The sequence below is a fragment of the Cetorhinus maximus genome, chromosome 16 (assembly GCF_964194155.1).
Source record: "Cetorhinus maximus chromosome 16, sCetMax3.hap1.1, whole genome shotgun sequence".
Taxonomy (NCBI): Eukaryota; Metazoa; Chordata; class Chondrichthyes; order Lamniformes; family Cetorhinidae; genus Cetorhinus; species Cetorhinus maximus.
Genome location: NC_135894.1, coordinates 38,132,920 through 38,154,432, shown reverse-complemented (window position 1 = coordinate 38,154,432; position 21,513 = coordinate 38,132,920). Strand labels below are relative to the sequence as shown.

General features: G+C 41.1%; 2 protein-coding genes across 8 annotated transcripts in view; one reads left to right on the top strand and one right to left on the bottom strand.

The window, feature by feature from the left end:
- The window catches only part of slc35a5 (solute carrier family 35 member A5), a 40,932-nt gene extending 31,212 nt beyond the window's left edge, over positions 1–9,720 (bottom strand). For 2 of the 6 annotated variants that reach the window (XM_078559704.1, XM_078559707.1), the window contains exons 1-3: positions 9,520–9,663; positions 1,381–1,505; positions 999–1,272 (exon numbers count right to left, since the gene is read on the bottom strand). The gene's annotated coding sequence lies outside the window, so the exon portion shown is untranslated. Of the gene's footprint in view, positions 1–998; positions 1,273–1,380; positions 1,506–4,771; positions 4,791–9,519 lie in introns of those variants that run through there. The other 4 variants (XM_078559701.1, XM_078559706.1, XM_078559703.1 and 1 more) reach the window with 3 other exon arrangements.
- Positions 9,721–9,814: 94 nt separating this feature from the next.
- The window catches only part of atg3 (autophagy related 3), a 32,454-nt gene continuing 20,755 nt past the window's right edge, over positions 9,815–21,513 (top strand). The window contains exons 1-2 of one of the 2 annotated variants that reach the window (XM_078559709.1): positions 9,815–10,017; positions 21,359–21,400. In XM_078559709.1, the coding sequence (XP_078415835.1) occupies positions 9,919–10,017; positions 21,359–21,400 (141 nt within the window). In that variant the 5' untranslated portion in view covers positions 9,815–9,918. The remainder of the gene's footprint in view (positions 10,018–21,358; positions 21,401–21,513) is intronic. The other variant, XM_078559708.1, reaches the window with a different exon arrangement.

The following is a 21,513-nucleotide window of genomic DNA, read 5'->3' as shown; positions in this document are numbered from 1 at the left end:
CCTCAGATACTGAAGCAATCCATGCGCTCATGCACCCAAGACCTAGACTACATTCACACAAAGGCTGGGCAATGACCATTTCCAACAAAAGGAGGTATAATCACCACCTGCACACTCCCAACATTCAATAGCATTACCATTGTAATTTCCCCCACCAACATCCCGGAGGTCACCACTCCAGAAACGTAACTGGGCCAGCCAGATAAATACTGTAAATACAACAGCAGGTCAGAGGTTGGGTATTTTACAGTGAGTGACTTGCCTCCTGATTCCACAAAGCCAATCTTCCATCTATAAGGCACAAGTCAGGAATGTGATGGAATACTCTCACTAGCTTGGATGAGTGCAACTCTAGGGGCTCAACACCATCAAGGACAAAGCAGCAAGCTTGAGTGATACCCCATCCACTAGCTTAAATATTCCCTCCCTCCACCACCAGCGCACTGTATATGTATGATGTACTGCTGCAACTCGCTAAGGCTTCTCCTACAAGTCTTCCCAAACATGCAACGTTTGCCACCTACGAGGGCAAGGGAAGCAGGTACATAGGAACAGCACTACCTCCAAGTTCCCTGCCAAGCCGCACAATCTTAATTTGGAAATATATCACTGTTTTTTCATCGTTGTTAGGTCAAAGTCCTGGAACACTACCTAACAGCAATGTAGGAATACCTACACCATACGGACTACAATGGTTCAAGAAGGTGGCTCTTACCGCCTTGTCAAAGGCAATTAGGGATGGACAATAAATGTTGGCCTTGCCAGCAATGACCAAGTCTAGTAAATTAGTATAAGGTCATTTGTGTTACCTAACCAAGCTGGTGCAAAATAAAATTTTTGAAAATTGTGATCTGCATCAATACTCTCAGTAGCATGCTTCATTAAGACAATTCTGGGGCTACCGGTTTATTTTACATTTTAAGAAATTATCATATCTTCCATAAGAATGATGATAAGTTGGCTGATGTGCTGTTTATCAGGAGAGAAGTGTCACATACCATGTGATGTTTTATTCTGCTGGCATAATGAAGGTTTGTTTCTTTAAGGCCATAAAGTCTATTTTTTTAAAACTTAGAAGTTTTTTTGACCTGGAAACTTGTAAGTTGGAATATCCTTGTCAATTTCAAGCACCAGCAGAGAAACACAAGAAGTTGACATGGCCTTCAGCAAAAGCACGAAGCAGGCAATCCTGAATCTGCAGACCATTTTACATCATGCCCATTTTTTTCCCCATTAAAGTCACAGTTGTGTACATTGTAGCTTAATTTATTTCTGTCAAAAATATTTAGAATATTTGTCAGATTAAGTTGGTATTTTTGCAGGCAAATTAAACGTTCTAACAAAATTAATAAAATATTTAAATATTCATGCAGCACTTACTGTACAAATTGATGGTCCTTTGGGAAAACTTAATGGGTATCTGGTGATTGGCACACCTCAGTCATGGTAGATTTCACCACTTTGTCTTAATTCCTTAATTCTCTTGCACAGAAGACTGAAGTTACCTATGTAATGGAATAAAAAGTCATATGTTGTACAGGCAAATATTAAGAATTCATGATTCATGAAAATCAAGGTTTTATTAAACTGTATGAAATTTTGCACACAAGGCTTCCTGCTTCTAGGGAGTCAAGGATTATGGGGGGCTGGCAGGAAAGCGGAATTAAGGCCACAACCAGAATGGCTGAGAAGGCTTGAGAAGCCAAATGGCCCTTTCCTGCTCCTATTTCTAATGCTCTTACGATCTTAAACAAAATTTAGAATATCTTTAGAAGAACCTAAAAATCATTAGTAAAATTTGCCAATTATTTATGAAATGGTTTTTTTGTTCTATTTTAAATCATTGAAATATTGCATCTATCTTCTGCAATTGACATGCTGTATTCTCTGTTGTTTATAAGCTCAAACTAAAATAGAGCAGACAACGTAGTAAATAATTACAGTATTTTTGATCAGAGGGAAAAGATGGTTAGTTATCAGTAACTGGAAAAGTTGTATTTTGCAACATTTATTTGTGCCCATTCACTCATATGCGGCATGCAAAGAATTATAGAATGATACAAAATTATGATTACAGAATCTATTTGGTCTCGAAAGCTGCATGGAATAGAATTTGGGGTGGGGAGGGCTGATGGGAGGAAGTGGAGAGGAGGTAGTTTTTACCCCCCCAAGGATGTTTGGCTTTGGGGAGGATGGAAGGTAAACACAAAAATAGCTTTAAAGCCAGCCCCATCCTACCCAATTCAGATTTTAACTGGGGTGGTTTGGAAGGGGTGGGTGACCAACCGGCTTTCAGGCGGTGGGTGGGTCAGTAAAATTTTTAAGGAAGTTACGTGCCTCCAACTTAACAGGATTTCAATGTAACTCACAGAAGCTGGATTTCTCAGCGCTCGGGAATCCCAGCAGGTAAAAGGAGACAAGAAGGGCCTGATGCTTGAGGTAACTCCACAGACAGCATTGACAGAGTGCAAGGAGGACCAAAAGTGTTCCTTCCAGGCCAACAAGTTTTATAGGCCCTGCGATCAGCTGACCCCCTGCACCACACCCCAATCTCTTGTTTCAGGATCTTAAAGAAAGTGGCAGTGGAGATAATGGATGCATTGGCTATAATATTCCAAAATTCCCTGGATTCTGGAAAGGTTCCAGTGGATTGGAAAAATGCTAATATAACGCCCTTATTCAAAAAGGTGGGAAGGCAGAAGGTAGGAAACTATAGACCAGTTAGTTTAACGTCTGTCATTGGGAAATTGTTGGAATCCATTATTAAGGAATTAGTAATGAGGCATTTGGAAAGTCAAAATGCAATCCATCAGAGTTAGCATGGTTTTATGAAGAGTAAATCGTGTTTGACCAATTTGCTAGAGTTCTTTGAAGATGTGACAAGCAAAGTGGATAATGGGGATCCAGTAGATGTGGTATATCTGGACTTCCAGAAGGCCTTTGATAAGGTGCTGCACAAAAGATTAATACACAAGATAAGATCACACGGAGTTAGGGGTAATATATTAGCTTGGATAGAGGATTGGTTAACCAACAGAAAGCAGAGAGTTGGAGTAAATGGGTCTTTTTCTGGACGGCAAGCCATAACCAGAGGGGTGCCACAGGGTTCGGTCCTTGGGCCCCAACTATTTACAATCTATATTAATGACTTGGATTCAGGGATAGAAGGTACTATAGCTAAATTTGCAGATGACACCAAAATAGGTGGGAAAGTAAGTTGCAATGAAGAAATAAGAAATTTACAAATGGATATGGACAGGTTAGGTGAATGGGCCAAAATTTGGCAGATGGAGTTTAATGTGGATAAGTGTGGGGTTATCCATTTAGTCAGAAGAATAAAAAGGCGACTTATTATTTAAATGGAGAGAAACTTCAGAATGCTTCAGTGCAGAGGGATCTGGGTGTCCTCGTGCATGAATCGCTGAAAGCTAGTATGCAAGTACCGCAGGTAATAAGGAAGGCAAATGGAATTTTGGCATTTATTGCTAAAGGAATAGAGTATGAAAATAGGGAAGTGTTGTTGCAACTGTACAAGGCATTGGTGAGGCCGCACCTGGAGTACTGTGCACAGTTTTGGTCCCCTTACTTGAGGAAGGATGTAGTTGCACTGGAGGCGGTTCAGAGGAGGTTCACTAGATTGATTCCAGAGATGCAGGGCTTGTCTTATGCGGGGAAATTGAGCAGTTTAGGCCTATATTCGCTAGAGTTTAGAAGGATGAGAGCAGATCTAATTGAGGTATATAAGATGCTAAAGGGGATAGACAAAGTAGTGGAGCAGATGTTTCCCCTTCTGGGGCATTCTAGAACGAGAGGCCATAGTTTTAGGCTAAGGGGTGGTAGATTTAAATCAGAGATGAGGAGGAATTACTTTTCTCAAAGAGTCGTGAATCTGTGGAATTCACTACCTCAGAGTGCAGTGGATGCTGGGATGCTGAATAAATTTAAGGAGGAGATTGACAGATTTTTAATTAGTAATGGGTTGAAAGGTTATGGGGAGAGGGCAGGAAATTGGAGTTGAGGCCGAAATGAGATCAGCCATGATCATAATGAATGGCGGGGCAGGCTCAAGGGGCTAAATTGCCTACTCCTGCTCCTAGTTCTTATGTTCCCTCCACCCCTCTACAATCGCCAATTCCTGCATTTTCCCTACCACTGTCCCCTGCAATCTCCCACTCACTTCAACCCACCCATACATCCCCATAACCTCATACTCACCACCACCCCCGCCACCCCCTCCCAGTGATCTCATACTGTTCCTACCACCTATCCATTCCTGCAATCTTCAACTTGTCCAGCTTGTGGGCTGCTTTCCCAGCTGCCAGCAGCTCGTCAGTTAGGCTGGCTGTTGCACAGGAAACATACCAAAAACATTTAAAAGACGTCTTGCAGGACCTACCTTTCCACTCCAGAAATCCTCCCTCCCCTGCTCCTTCACAGCTCCAAGTTAACATCAGGTTCTCGATCTCCAAAAATAAACTTATACCTATTTGCAGCTGAACGTCCTTCAGTTGAAATACTGCAAAACTATTCATTTATCAACAGATGCTTTCCCATATTAAATCTCCTTGAAGAAATGGATAGAGGTCACTGATAGTTCTACTACCAGTGTGCATATTCTAACACTACAAATTTTCATCTATTGGCTTCAAAAATTCATTCATGCGGATCACTAAATTAAAATTACATTCAATGCCAGGATCAGAATTTGGGCAATTTTTGGTGCTCATTAAAGAGGCCGCACAGCATTTTTGTGGCTAGCACTTGTACTCACACGCTCTCCCAACAGGGACAAACCGAGAGGAATTACAACATTGATGTAGGTTTCAAGCACTACTTAAAGGGGTGCTCAATTTTTCATGTTCACTTCCTGCTGGATCTGTGAAGAGGCTCTCTGAAACACACCAGGAGACTTTCTGCGATACTTTGTTATGACATCAACACTTAAGCCACATTTATTCCAGAAATTCTGAGGACTTCATCTAATAAAAGCAAGTGCTATGCTACTCCATCTTACCAGAGTCACCCAGCGAGTGCTTGGTCATGGGCATCTTGACAGAGGTCCTCCTTGGTTCAAACAAGAAATGGGGAAAGGACATATGGTCAGGCAAAGCAGCACCAGCTGCCATAGGAGAGAGAAACATGAGGTCAAGATAGCCTCCTTCACCCCTGCGGGTACAAAACATCTCATCTCCTTTGGACCAATTCCACCAGCATCATGTACGGGAACCTGCTCAACCTTTCATTTGATTCCCTAACCATCCAGAAAGGTGCCACTCTGTGCCAGCCAGAGCACTCCACACCTTCAATGGAATTGCATAAAAGGAGCCCGCATACACTGCTCCACAAAAATTGTGCTCAATCAGCACCTGAATGCTAACCCTGCAGGTTTCTGGTTTAGCACCTGCAAGCAAGTTCAAATTATGGCAATTAGGACCAAATTGTGTGCTACATCCAGCCTTTCAAAGAGAGGTGTCAGCTGTGGCTCAGTTCATAGCACCCTCGCCTTTGAATCAGAGGGTTGTGGGTTCATGTCCCACTCCCGGAAACCAAGAACTGTGATTGTAGTCGAAAGAGTTGCAATCTGTGACTGTTGATAACTCGAAAGAGTATCCAGCCTTTCAAAGAGAGGTGTCAGCTGTGGCTCAGTTCATAGCACCCTCGCCTTTGAATCAGAGGGTTGTGGGTTCATGTCCCACTCCCGGAAAACCAAGAACTGTGATTGTACTCGACAGAGTTGCAATCTGTGACTGTTGATAACTCGAAAGAGGATCCAGCCTTTCAAACCGGTGCGTCTTATTAGCACTGCACCCATTTAGTGGCTGTTTTCACCCTATGGTCAAAATAACCTTCAATGTCTCTAAATAATACAGCAAAACTGTAGAGCAAATTAAAAAGAAAATAATTAACAAAGTGAGATTCATTATTTATTATACCTTTTACACAAGGAAAATTAGTACTGGGAAATAGTAAACTTTCACATTTCAGGCATTCAGTAACCTAGCCAAGTATATTGTAAAGTCCCTTCTATCAAGTCCCAATAACATGGGGGTTCAGGTAGAAGTAGAATAAGTAGTTATGTCCCTCAGATTTTTTTTCATTCTTGGTTATTTCCATTGCTCCCCAATTCTAAATTCCAGAGCTGCTTAATGTGTGCTCCATCTCTTTAGGCATAGTATGTCTGTACACATCAAGGTGTACTGCAGCTTAAGTCTCAGAAGAGTGCCAGAAGGGAAATAAGGGCCAGCATTAGGATCAGGCAACTGCACGGGACCCTGAAAGGATCGGATCAGCGGGAGCACTGAGTATATGCCACAGAATGGGTCTCACCACCCCACAATTCTCCGCCCCTACTAATGGACTCACCTGCAACTAACAACTGCCTTAAATTCATCCATAAAATGTAAATATAATGCTCTGCAAGCAGAACATGCAGCTCACATCCTGGCTCTGTGCTGCAGTCATGCAGGGGCTGAGTTATCATTGTACTGCTCCACCATGCTTTACTTCATCACTCAATCATAATTTAAAATCGCAAGTGCAGAATAAGATTAATTTTCTGCAAATATGAGGAGAGTTAGTTAGGATTAAGCTTCTGAGGAATTATTCTCTCCTTCCATTATTCCCATGCAGATGGGCAGCTCTCAGGCCCTATTAATTTAAGAACTCTCTCTAAAATTGAAAGATTAAAATACAGAGGCTAGTTAGTGCTCAACTTTGCAGCTAACCTAACAAATGCTGGAATTTATACAGTGGATCAGTCAGTATTTGAAGAGAACTCTTCTTAGGTGCTGCTTTGCATTTAATACCAGATTAAGTAGATAATATTTAATACCATTATCTATAAATTATGGGGGCCGCAAACAAAAGCTTTTCAAGTGGACCTCTGCAAGGCAAACACTGACTATGACTGGGACATTCTGATTTCCCACACTAACCATCCGACAATGTGAGATTACCAATTATATTAATCTGTCCAAATAGGAAACAAATTTTGCTGTGTGTATATTGGTAACTGGATTGATACTGCCAAAACATAGTTCACATTGGATTCTTACAACCAGCAAATAAAAAACAAATTCCATTCTCAGGCAGATTGCAACGCAAGTTGCAGATATGAGAGGATCGCATGTTATCCCACTCTGCCATACAGGTACCTCAATCTTTCCTTTCAATTTGACAGACAATCCCTCTACTTTCATCCACAGGTGACAGATCAACCGCAGCCCTGATTTCAACAATGTCAAAGGCTAGAATGCTTAGTACCAAACAAATGATGACTTTCCCTCCTTTCCCATGGGGAGGACTTTACCTCTGCTAAGCACCTTCCACTGTTGTGATCACTGAGGAGAATTCTATTTACTTACACTGAGAATATATTTATTTATATTGTACACATATGTCAAAGCATCTCAACACACTTCATGCAATGATTTTGTTTGTTATTTAGGCAAACACATATAACACTCAGACAGCTGAGATAAATGTTTAATGCAGCTGTTGAGAAAGATATGCTGGGCATGATTTGTGTACTTTAAAACAAATATCATGGAAAATTTTAATATCACACTTCAGTATCACAGCCTAGATGCCTATGTATGTCAGAATCATCTGAATATATCAATGAGCTGGTCAAGTGGGCAGAAAATGGCAAATGGAATTCAACCCAGAGAGTGTGAGGTAATGCATTTGGGGAGCGCATACAAGGAAAGGGAATAACAGTGAATGGTAGGATTTTGAAAAAGTATAGAGGAACAGAGGGACCTGGTCCGCAAATCCCTGAAGGTAGCCAGACAGGTAGAAAAGGTGGTTAAGACATGTGAAAAACTTTCCTTTATGAACCAAGGCATAGAATGTAGACACAGGGAGCTAACGCCTGCTAAAATGCAGGCAGCTCCAGTCGGACTGCAGCTAGGGTACAGTTCTGGTCACTGCACTACAGGAAGGATGTGATCATGCTAACGTGGGTCTAGAAGAGATTTACGAGAATGTTGCCAAGAATGGAGAATATTTAGGTAGGAGGAAAGATTTGATAGGCTGAGTTTGTTTTCTTTGGAATACAGAAAGCTAACAGGAGATTTAATTGCAATGTATAAAATTGAGGAGCCTATTGTGGACAGGCAAGACACATTTCCATTTGCAGAGGTCAATAACCAGGACGCTCACAATTAAAGTAAATCATGGAAATATTAGAGTGTGTCACATATTCATATCATTACTTAGATTGCCTATTTCCAATTCCATAATATCACCCAACTTTGCCTGTCTCAGCTCATCTATGGTTGAAACCGTCATTCATGCCTTTGTTACCTCTAGACTCGACCATTCCAACGCACTTGTAGCTGATCTCTCATTTGTGATTGATTGCTAAGGCTGTCTATTTCCACCTCCACAACACCATCACCTGGTTTCGCCCCATCTCAGCTCACCTGCTATCAAAACCCTCATTTGTGCCATCATTACTTCTAGACTTGACTATTCCAGCACTTCTGGCTGGTCTCCCACATTCTCCCCTCCATAAACTTGAGGTCATCCAAAACTCTGCTGCCCGTATTTTATCTGACATCAAGTTCCATTCGCCTATCACCCTACACTCGCTCCTGACCAAGGAATGGCTTGATTTTAAAATTCATATCCTTGTTTTCAAATCCTCCCATGGTCTTGCCCCTGCCTCTCTAATCTTTTTCAGCCCCACAATGCTGAGATACCTGCACTCATCTGGCCTCTTTAGCATCCCTGATTTTAATCGCTTTACCTTTGTTGGCCATGTCTTCAACTGTCTAGGCTCTAAACTCTGGAATTCCCTCCTTACAATTCTCCACCTCATCTTCCCCCTTTAAGACACTCCTTAAAACTCATCTCTCTGACCAGGCTTTTGGTGATCTGACCCAATATCTCCTTATGTGGCTCAGTTTCACATTTTGTGTTATAACGCTCCTGTGAAACACCTTAGAATGTTTTATCATGTTAAAGGCAGTATATAAACATATGTTGTTTTTGTTGAGTTGGGAATTTTTGTACCAGAGGGGGGTGGGAATCGGGAACTTATAAAGAGGCAGAAACCCTAATCGCATTTAAAAAGTAGATAGTGGAATATGCATACACAAGAGATGCCGTAACGCTCATGATTACGGTCCAAGAGCTGTAAAATGGCATTAGGTGGGATAACTCGTTTGCGGCCAGCACAGACACAATGGGCCAAACGGCCTCCATCTCCAATATTCCATGTTTCCCAGGTTATTACGTCACAGGCTAACCTATTTCTTTATCTCGAGTTGATCAGTGGCACAGTATCAAGGTTCAGGTGCGCACAGAAAACCTGGAACAACGATACTGGCACATCTGACCAGCAGCTGGGGTCTCCCTAGCGGAGAGCCATCGTCATTCTGCCCCCATCCATCTATCTATCTATCCCGCCCGCCTCCCACTCCTTCACGACGGATGGATGAACGCGGGGAGTGTTTGCCGGCTTCCCTCCACTGAACTCAGACGATGTGACGAAACAAACGTCCCTGCACCGACCTGTACACAATCACTGTACGGCTAACGGTCACATCAGTTCAACTTTTCGGCACCAGAGCGCACTTCACCTGAATGTTTCCAGAACCGATGGCCGAGCCCGCCATTGCCTGACAACCAGGAGGAAGCAAAACCTCCAAGAGCCGCACGCTGCTCACCGTCGGCTCACAGAGACAGACACTGCGCACGCGCCGCCTACCCTCCATGACCGCAGCACGCACTGCGCTTCCGGCAGACGTCGCTCGTGTCACGTGCACGCGCAGCGGCCTGTGACGGGGGGCGGGCGGAAGGAGGGTGAAGGGTGCGCATGCGCGAGTGCGGTTGCGGAACTTGTTGAGGAGCGAACAGGGCAGAGGGAGAGCTCCTGGCTGTAAAGCCACTGACGGCCAGTGACTGCCCCGCATGCTCAAGGCAGAGCAGGCTGTCGACATGCAGAACGTCATTAACACTGTCAAAGGGACTGCGCTCGGAGTGGCAGAGTTTCTGACGCCGGTACTTAAGGTGAGTGCTGTTTGTTCAGGCCTGTATTTACCAAAACGCGAATGATAACGTTGACCCTCCGAGCCAACACTGAGGAGTGAGGGAGGGTTCAGGCACTGAGTGGCTGGCCAACCGAGCAGCCAGAACTATAACTCAACCAAATGACTGGCCAGCTCCTGACTTTCGAAGTCAAGGTCTGACTGGCCAGCTGCTCACAGAATGACAGGAGCTGTTCATCCATTGTATTACTCACTGAACGGGTTATGTCGAGACTCCTCTCATCTTGGTAACTGTGATTGTCCGGTCATGAACTGTTCAAGAATCCAAGCCTCACTGATTTTTGGTCAATGCCGCTGTTTGTGCATCCTTTCTAACCCAATTAACAAGTTTGTAACTTTATAACGGCTTTAAAATTAAAAACACTGCATAATCAAGCCAAAGGCTGATTGTTGTACCCAGGTTAGACATTTTGAGAGCGAAATTTGTTTAGGGATTAGTTCAAGGTAAAATTATACTTTTTACAATCCTGGATTGAAATGGGAATCTCGGTGCATAGAACCCATGCTGCATTGGAGAGGTTCTGAGTAGCACAGGATTTGAGCTGTAATTTGCAGACCCAGTTAGGTATTTATTTTCAATTTCACTTTCTATTATAATAACAATAATAAAAGTTTACTGTTGATTTGTTTTTACTTATGGGCTTCCCTAGCAAAACTGGAGTCAATGGGAATGGGGGGGGGAGAGAAACACTCTGCTGATTGGAGTCATACCTAGCACAAATGAAAATGATTGTGGTTGTTGGAGCTCCATCTCAGTTCCAGGACATCACTGCAGGAGTTTGTTTCTCAGGATAGTGTCCTAGGCCCAACCGTCTTCAGCAACTTCATCAATGACCTTCCTTCCATCATAAAGTCAGAAGTGTTTGCTGGTGATTGCACAATGTTCAACATCGTTAACGACTCCTCAAATACTGAAGCAATCCATGTCCAAATGCAGCAAGACCTAGACGATATCCAGGCTTGGACTGACAAGTGACAAGTAACGCTTGTTCCACACAAGTGTCAGGCAATGACCATCTCCAACAAGAGAGCATCTAACCATTGCCCCTTGACATTCAATGGTATTATCATCACTGAATCCTCCACTATCAGCATCCTGGAGGGTTACTGTTGATCAGAAACTGAACTGGACTGGCCATATGAATACTATGGCTACAAGAGCAGGTCAAAGGCTAGGAATCCTGTGGCAAGTACCTCCCCTACTGACTCCGCAAAGGCACAAGTCAGAGTGTGATGGAGTACCCTCCAATTGCCTGGATGAGTGCAGCTCCAACAACACTCAAGAAGCTTAACACCATCCAGAACAAAACAGCCTGCTTGATTGGCACCCCTGCCACACACATTTGCTCCCTCCACCACCGACGAACGCTGGCAATAGTGTGTACCATCTACAAGGTGCACTGCAGAGACTCACCAAGGCTCCTTAGGCAGCACCTTCGAAACCCATGACCCGTACCATCTAAAAAGACAAGGGCAGTAGACACATGGGAACACCACCTGGAAGTTTTCCTCCAAGCCACTCACTATCCTAACTTGGAAATATGTTGCCGTTCCTTCATTGTGACAGGGTCAAAATCCTGGAACTGTGGGAATACCTACACCACATGAACTGCAGTGGTTCAAGAGCAATTGTGAGAAGGGGTAAAGGTGATAAAAGCAAGATTTAAGAAGTAGGTTTTCAATGAGGCTTCAGAAGGTAGCTGTTGATGGGAGGGGTGGGGTGGGTGGAAGGGAAAGGGGAGAAGAGGAAGGAATGAATCAGGCAGAGGAGTTTGGGAGGAAAGTTCCAAACAGAAGGGCCATTCTACTTGATAACATTCTCATTGGGAGGGAGGAAAGATGCTCGACTTAAGGCATGGGCAAATTCAGCAAGAATATGAGGAACTCCAGAAAGACCTTGACTAGGGCAGATATGTGGGAAAAACAATGACTTTAGTTATGAAATACATTCTAGAGAAAAAGAATGGATGTCAGAAATATACTGTAATTGGTAAAATTGTCAGTGGAGTGGAGGAACAGAAAGATGTAGAAGTTGTGTTAAACATATTTTCAAAGTTAAGAATGTAGGTGAAAAATGCCATAAAATGTCAGATAGACATTGTATTCAGTGGCATTTAATATAAAAGGCATGATTTGGGTACCTGGTTTAAAGAGAGGCTTATTGCCATGGGAAAGATGTAACAAGTTCATTAGGGTGATACCAAGGGTGAGAAGATTAACTAAGTGTGGCCCTCCTTGCTGGAGCCTGCCCCAACTCTACCTTGCCTTGTTTCATTTCTCTTCACTATCCAAAGCATCCTAAACCACCTCAGTCTCACCTTTTGAGGAGAAACAAGCTAGGACTTTACTCATTAGAATAGGAAAGGTAAAGAGGGAGTTTAATATTGTTCAAAATTATGAAATGGTTGACAATATAAAAAGCAAAAGATAAATTATGCTAATAGGCAAATAGATTAAAAAGACAGCATAGACATGGGATCAATACTTGAAGGAAAAAGTCAGAAGTTAGAAGAATTTTGTTGATGTGAAAGATTATAGAAAAGGGAATACATTACTGCAAGTGATTATTGAAGCCCAGGTAATCATATTTTTAATTTAAATTAGTTTAAAAACCAAAAGATATTAAAGGATATGAGTAAAATTATATTAGCTCAAAACCTGAGCTGGATAGCCATGATGTGTTCATTAGCCTTAATCTGTGCTGAATAATGTTTAATTTTAATGTTTGTGTGAGTCACTGAATAGAAACTTACAATATTATCTAAAACTATTTTCTTCTTACAAAAAAGATAAAACATTTAATTTAAAGCAAATGTTTTGCGACATATATAAGAACAAAGGAAGTGTTTTTAGTGTTTTACTTTAGATATTTGCATCTGCCTTTTGTCTCTTTGGTGTGCCTCACTGTCTGCAAACTGAAACATGCTTTTAATCTTTCTAATATCTACACTCACTTCCAGGGAACCCAGGAATTCGATAGAATCTTTGCCATCAGTGGCAGCGCTTGCCCAAACCTACTCCAATCCTGGTGACAAGAATATCCGGTTCCTTGAAGGCGATTTCCCTCCCAGCATGGGTTGTAGTGAGGCCCAGCAACGCAGGCTAGTTCAGGCAAAAAAGGGCAGGCAGCTGTAGGCCTACAGCCACTGCACCACAAAAACTGGGGGAAAAAAAAGGCTGCTACAGTAAAAGTGTTGGAAATGCAGTGGCGTTGGAAAATAGCATTTAAAGTAGACATTTTTACAAAATTAAAAATTAAGCATTTTTATGAAGTATAATGATTTTGATCTGATAAATCATTTTAAAAAGTGATATTTAAGCCTGATAAATCATGCTAAAAAGTCAAATTTTACCTTTTAACAAGATTTATCAGATTTTTTAATAGGTTTCATGTTAAAATAAATCCATTTTAACTTTTAAAATGGTGCGGGTCTCCTCATTAAGCATTTCAAATTGAGAGAATGCTCCTTACAACAGAAAGTATAGTTGTAAAATTTAGAAGCGGAATTAATTCACAAATAGTGGGCAATTAACCCAAATTTTTGCTAGTTCATTAGTGGTGCTTCAAGTGGTGAATCACTGGGAGTAGCATTGGTTGGCCCACCACAACTTTCAGATTAGTCTTTCAAATTAGTGCACTGTGTGCACGCTGGAAGTTGCAGGGCCTCTCCAGCCATCCAATAGCGTCAAACATGTTGTCACTACTTGACTTCAAAATTCAGCCCCATAGAACTGAACCTGCCACAAAACTCATGATTTAACCTTAAGTTCACTGCTAACCTTTCATTGAGCCTTCCTGGCCTGTCATTGTCTCTCTGATTTCAGACATAATACATACAAAATAAGAACAAAAGTAGGCCATTTGGCCCTTTGAGCCTGTCCCACCATTCAATAAGATCATGGCTGATCTGTTTGTGTTTTGAATTCCACATTCCCATCTACTCCCATAACTTTAGATCCTTGTTAGGCAAGGGAATAAATCTACCTCTGCCTTAAAAATATTCAATGACCCAGCTTCCACCGCCTTCTGAGGCAGAGTTCCAAAGTCACACGACCCTCTCACCTCTGTCCTAAAAGGGCAACCCCTCATTTTAAAACCGTGCCCCTAGTTCTGGACTCACCCACAAGAGGAAACATCCTTTCTGCGTCCATGTTGTCAAGACTGTTCATGATCTTATATACTTAAATAAAGTTACCCCTCACTCTTCTAAACTCCAGTGGAAATGAGCACAGTCTTTCCAACCTTTCCTCATAAGACAAGCCGCTCATTCCAGGTACCAATCTAGTAAACCTCTTCTGAACTGCCTCCAATTCATTTACATCCTTCTTTAAATAAGAATATTTGAGATGTGGGCTCACCAATGACCTGTATAACTGAAGCATAACTTCCTTACTTATAGTTGTTTTCTAGTACAGAACTTGAGTATTGCTGAAAAAAGAGACATATCGAAGCTTTTCGTCTTGCACTCATCAGGACACTTAAGAATGCCAATGTAAGGGGAAAACAATCATTTATACCTTATGTGAAGACAGTGCTGATTCTATGGCAAGTGGACTCTGCTCGGTAGAGGTGTTGCCATGGAGAATGGACCAGTGATGGTGACTGACAGTTAACTACCAAGTATTGTTTGAAATTTAAGAAGGTTTACTAGATTGACACCTGGAATGAGCAGGTTATCTTATGAGAAAAGGTTGGACAGACTGGGCTTGTTTCCACTGGAGTTTGGAAGAATGCGGGGGGTGACTCAATTTATGTATATACGAAGCTGAAGAATGCGTCAGTGAATGGCTGTCACTTAATTTATTTAGCTGAAACAGGTGCAATGTGTGTATATGTTCTTTTTGTCTGCAAAGAACAGGGCCCTGTGTATTAATATGCGTAACTTCCAGAATGCGCAAATGCGCCACAATGTGAGCCTGACTGACCATCTTATATTGGTTAACAGCATAATTGTTAGCACACAGGATTATTTTGCAAATGTTGTCCAGTCACAGAATCACATCTAATGTTGGACACTGTGTTTTGAGCTTTGCAAGCATGGGCTGGTTGGGGACAGTCTGTACCTTGCCCATTGTGAACTGCGGCTGGGACATATGCCAGCCTTTGAGGCGCATGGCCTACATACCTAGCATCACACTGGCACTGAAATTCATATACAACATTACTCATTTGTGTGATAGGCAGAATGTCTTTTTGGCTTGACGCCAACATCCTGCTAGTGGTGAATACTACTCGTGTTGCTACTGCAAAGTGGCAGCGTGAAGCAGCTGGCTTCACCTGTTGCTCAAGTTTTTGAGATACCTTGCCCTTCCGGGGTAACTTGAGGTAGACTGGGCATAAGGCCGTCTCTTTTGACCCTGAATAATGTCCCCCAGTGCCAAGTACAGTGCGTTTACAGGCTCCTCTTTATCCACAGCGCATGTTACTTCTTCAAAGAACGCCAATAAATTGGTTAAACGTGATTTCCCTTTCACAAAACCATGCTGACTCTGCCCAATTACCTTGAGTTTTTCTAAGTTCTCAGCCATAACCTCCTTAACGATCAATTCTAACACCTTCCCCATGACAGGCCTCAAGCTAACTGGCTTATCGTTTCCTGTTTTCTGCCTCCCTCCCTTCTTGAATAGGGGGGCTTATATTTGCTACTTCCCAATCTGATAGAGCCTTTCCAGAGTCTAGCTCATTTTGGAACGCATCTGCTACCTCATTAACCACCTCTTTTAAGACCCTAGGATGAAATCCATCAGGAACTGGAGACTTTTCAGCCTACTGCTCCATCAGTTTGCTCAGTACCGTTTCCCTAGTGATTGTAATTTCACCAAGTTCCTCTCTTCCTTCCACCACCTGATTTACAACTATTACCAGTAATGTTTTTTGTATCCTCATTGGAGAAGACAAGCAAAATATTTGTTCACTTCCTCCGCCATTTCCTCATTATCTACTATTAACAGACAGATGAGAACGGAAGAAGTTGAAAAATACTTTAAAAGAAATTGTTCGGTACAATGGAAGTATAAGTATATAAGTCTTAACCTTCCTTTTGGTGGTAAAAGCCTAGATTGACTGAAATGTACCACCTCAAATTTTAGCTTGGAGAAGGACCGGCTAGTTTCAGCTATGGTGGACTTTCACTTTGCCTATGTCCTAATGGCATCTTATGGTTCCCTTTTTTTCTGCATATCATCCTTTTCTAGGTCTTACCTTTGCACTTTACACTTTTGTGAAGTGGTTTTGTTTTGTATGGAGCTACAACTACTGCATCAATCCAGAATTAGGATCCAAACTGGCACTGGAACAATTCAAAGTGATACTGCGTGGAGGAGAGAGCCTTGTCCATTTTACTTACAAACTATTTTGTGTTATAACACCCAATTTATATACCAGGTTTGCCTTGAACAAACACCCGTGCCCTTACCAACTTCCAGAAAATGACCTTTTACTATCATCTCCCAAGTTTCTTCCAAAAAAAATTCTCATTCTACCCACAGGTTTGAAACATCATTCATATCTATTGCCAGCTATTTGTAACTGTGAACCTGAGTTTTCTGTAGTATTTTCAATTTATGCCTAAGCACTTCCTGCATGTGATTAAGAACTATTTAAGATTGCATGCTTCACAATGTTTGGCTCATGTGGAATTTGGCGTTAACCTGAGGGAATGCAGTAAGAGCTTCCCGACTGAGTGATGGTAGCCTTTTCCTGCCCAAATTCCAAATGCCCATTCGAATTGTTCAGCTGACAGTCCAAAGAGGCTTTCAAAGCTGTCTGTCATCCTCTTAAAAATTTGGAATAAGTTTAGGTTTAATAGTTATGTTGTGCTGATACTGATTTTCCACCTCCTCATGCTCGCACTAAGCTTCTCTATTTCCTGGCTTGTATACATTACTCCTTTTCGATCTTGTTTTAGCACTTCTGAGAAGATTTACATTGGCTTTTCCCTATGTCAGGCTAGCAAATTGTACTGTACATCCACATCTTTCTATGCTCTTGCAGTCTATTTACTATCAGTGATTTATTTTCAACAGCTTGTTTGGTTTGTGACTGATATTCATCACACCTCTCCCACCAATTCTTATGGTTAGGGCACTTTTAATTTATAATTCCAATTTTGATTTTCTTTAATTTTGCACTTCTAGTTTGTGCTCACAGCAAAACAGCAGCTTACATAAACAGACTTGAGTTGCCAGACTTTCTCCCTTATGTTTGTCAAGAACAAGGAATACATGACATGATACAGCTGCCCTGTAATTCTAGCGGATCACCCCGGAGGCCAATTCTAATGTCCACCACATTCTCCGGTCTAATCTGGAAACTGATGTGTCAGACTCTCAGATTATTATTTTCATGCTACAACTAAGAGTCTGACATATATACAGTGCATTGCATAGAAACAGAAAGTTAAATAAAGGAACAGCACAATAATTAAATATAAATCATTTCAAAATGAGGAAACAGTCATAAATCCTTGCATTTTTCCATGGTATTTGGCAAGGTATCTTGATCAAATTTGTGGGACATAGATTGTTTTACCCATTTTATGTGGTTCAGGCAATGCAATACAAGAATTGAAAACTGGGATGAATCACAAATTATATTTGATGTAAACTGTCATAGTTGTCAGAGTGCCTATTAATATCTGACAGTTGAAACCACACCTTGTCCAATGTATAATAATGATCTCAGAAAAATGGGTCCTGATGGTTCACCCATTTATCTGTTGTTAGGAAATCCATTGATCTGAGTCCCTTGGGAAAGAGACAGGATGTTACAATGCTATTACAGTGGTTCTTGCCTAGTAACAAGGGTGGGGCCCGCTGTGAGTGTGTTGATAGGTTCCCCACATCAGTTTAAGGGCCAGTAAAGAGCAGTTCAAGAGTCAGTCAATTTTAGTCAGCCAGTTGGTCAGGCGCAGGTGAAAAAGGTGGCTAGCTTTCTACAGCTGAAGTGCTGTTAGCTCTGAGGAGCTGGGGACGAAGTGAAGCCATTTGGTAGCTCTGTGCAGTCGGGGCTCAGAAGAAGCCCATCAAGAGCTGAGGAGGTAGCAGAAGGTTGGTGGCTGTGTGCTTCTGAGGGGGCTAGGGCTCAGGGAAGCCCATGAGCAGTATTTGCTCAGTGCAACTAGGGGGACTGGAGCTCAGAGAAACCCTGGAACAGTTTTCTACTCAGAGTAGCTAAAGAGCTGGAATTGTGCCAGTGATTAGATTCTGGAGTGAAAACTGGAAATCGCTAAAATGGGAGACAGAGTTTTAAAGAGTGAACTCATAGTGAACAACTCTTTTTCAATCAGTTTGAGGTAGTGGAGAGAATTCCAAGACAGGATCTTCAAAGGCGAAGATTGGAAACCCTTGTGAGAAAGACAAAGTTTCAGTGAGATTGGTTGACTAACGTCTCAGTGGGTCCTTTTGAGATTGAAAACTCTGTCTTGGTTGCATCTGTCATTTAATCTGTAATGTGGTGTGTCCAACCACAGTTTGCCTGTTAATTCATATGCACCTCATGTTAATTCTGAATGTTAGAGTATAAGGTGTGTATATATCGTGTATGTGTATATATATGTATGGTAAAGTTTGTGTTTGTTCAAATCCGGTGGAATCTTGTGGCTTTATTCCAAAAGCAGGTGTCTTTAATTTCAACCCTTAACTATTTTAAGCAAAACGTTACTGGTCCCTAACCGGACCTCCCCCCACGTCCCGGGGTCTGGCCAAGGATTGTAACATTAATTGGGGATCTCATCCAGGACTGTAACACTGCACAAATGTTCAGACTTTTAAAATTTGCCAGCAATTGAAATCATATCTTTGAAGGATGAACAAGAACTGGTGTTTGAATATCAATTAACCCATGTCCCTCAAAGGATGAACAAATTGTTTCTCCTTGGTTGCTTTACATATAAACAACTTGCTCTGTGGTATTTATTTTTGAATTTGGTAGGGAAAGATGGTTTCCACTTTATTTTAAAATGTAAAATTAAACACATTTTGCATTTGATATAAGATGAAAAGTTTGCTTTTGTCACATGATTCTCTGCTAAAAGATCTTTTTTTTATACATTGATGATGTGCATGTATTGAGCATATATGCACAATTTAAAGTTAGTTTTGCCATCTAGCATACAAGGAAATAACAGCAATTTGAGAAGACAGCACAAGCAGGGTTTTGGGTTGCAAGTCTGACTAGCTTGGGTTTGTACTCTGGAGAAACCATGAGACTCACAGTTACTTATTTGTAATCAGAGGATTTGTGTTGTTAATTGCAGTTTTTGTAGATTGCATTTTAGGATTAATCCTTTAGTCAGTATAGCTGGGTATATCACTAGATAATTACTATTCTCTCAACAGGCTTTTGTGTTTTTTTTTCAGGAAAGCTATGTAGCATTAACAAAGTTTGTTGAAAACAAGGCAATAAATTGGTAGAGCTCTAGGCCACAGTGGCCTTGTTGAATTCTTTTACTAGTGAATCCTTTTTCTTTTATCAGCTATGGTATCCGGATTACCTTTGACTGTAGTGACTGCTTCAGACCTCAAGTCTTTGAAATGAAACCAAACTTTGTGAGACTGAGAAGATCAATAAGTTACCTTCATAATTCTCTCATAATTTGTACTTTCACAATTCTGGTATGCAATAATGTGGCAAAGAAGATCAAAATTTAAATTCATTTAAACAAACAAGGAAAAGCTTTATTTAATCCTTCAGCATCCTCATAGTAACAGGAAACAGCAAAAAGATATTTTTCAGTGGCATGTTTACAAAAACTGCTTTGTAACACATTGTTATGTAACATTCATCACTTGATGTCCTCCAGTGACCTTACAAGCATACAGATGATCACATCTTCTTCAAGCTCTCTATGCCAAGGGAATGCCCTTTGGAATTCATCTTTCCTTCATATAATCTTATGTTAGATGAACATCTGAAAAAGGACACAATGGCATGCTCCAGTGATGGAGGCATCAAGTATTTATCAATTTTGTGATCATTATTTGAAATCATTGTGCATCACCTTAGAAAAGCTGAGATAAAAAAAGCTGTTTGAAAAGATAAGCATCACCATCTCCAAATTCGAACGTCAGTTTGTACATGTAACAGTCATCACAGAATCATCTGTGATGTTCAGGACTCCATGCAAAAAATATGAAACGAACTAAACTTTAATCATATCCCATTGTAATCATCTGGAGGGAAATACTATCAAAAGGATGACCAGTCACTTTACTTCAAAAAGGAAATAAACAGGAACAGTTAGGAATTCACTTTCACTTGCAGCCGATCCTGATAACAAACTAGGACACCAGCCTCAACGACTGCTACCATGGTTTTGCGCGCCTTGTATCTTGCCATTCCTTTGTGACAACTTGATAAATTTTCGCAGGGTTATTGGCTACGCTTTGATCACATTCTTTTCCTTTCAGAGTGTTTGTTTCAATTGCCTTCTAATGAGTTATCTTAATTGCATTGAAGTTCATTTTTAAATGTCACATACTGGGTCCATCTTTGATGAACTAGAGTGTAATTGAATCATCACAGAGAATACTGCTTTGATGTGTACAATGTTATCTCAGAATATATATATGGTAGACATAACTATCAAATGGTAAAACAATTCTGTTGTCCTTTACTCCAACATTCATACCAGGTCAGTTTTAAACTTAACACTAAAATGTCTCCAGTATTGAAAAATACTGATATTAGCGTGTCCTTTTGCTCACAATAGCTAAATTTCCACATAGTGTCAGACAAGGCTGTTGCTTATATGAATTGGAAAAAGGAAACTTTGTGGATGGAATGGAGTTTGATACAAGTGCAAACTTAATAATCTGGATCCAGAGCTACTTTACCTTATTTTTTGGTACGATATTACAGTAACTTCACCAGTACATGTTTGGCTATTGTATTGGCCTAACCACAAAGTCACTCATTTTTACCCCTCAGATGTTTTACGTTATGGAAAATGTCTGTGGTTTATTGTTCATTAAGGTAATGCACAGAGAATAAATTGGTTGGAATGCAATTTAATGTATTGAAATGCCATGTAGCATTTTAGCATCTAGACTTTTAAGACCACTTTCTGCAAGTTGATTTTTAACTTGTCCTTGCTGTATAACTAGCAATTAAATATTAATATGGTTTGTTTCTTCAGTTCTTTAGACCTTGGGTATAATTTAAGTCACCCTGCTGCCCAATAAATTGAGCCAACGAAACTTAACCATGTTAGTACGGTGCTAATTGAGGAACAGCTTGATTAATGCACAATGACTATTTTTCCCCATTATTAATGCATATTTTCTTCCATTTTTCAATGCAGGAGTCAAAGTTTAAAGAGACTGGAGTAATTACCCCAGAGGAGGTGAGTGTGAGGAGTCTAAGTAAGTTGTTCAAATGCTCAAGGAGGAAGTAGTTTGCACATTTGATTCAAGTAGATTATCTTATCTATAATAGCAACGCCAATCCTCAGTAAAG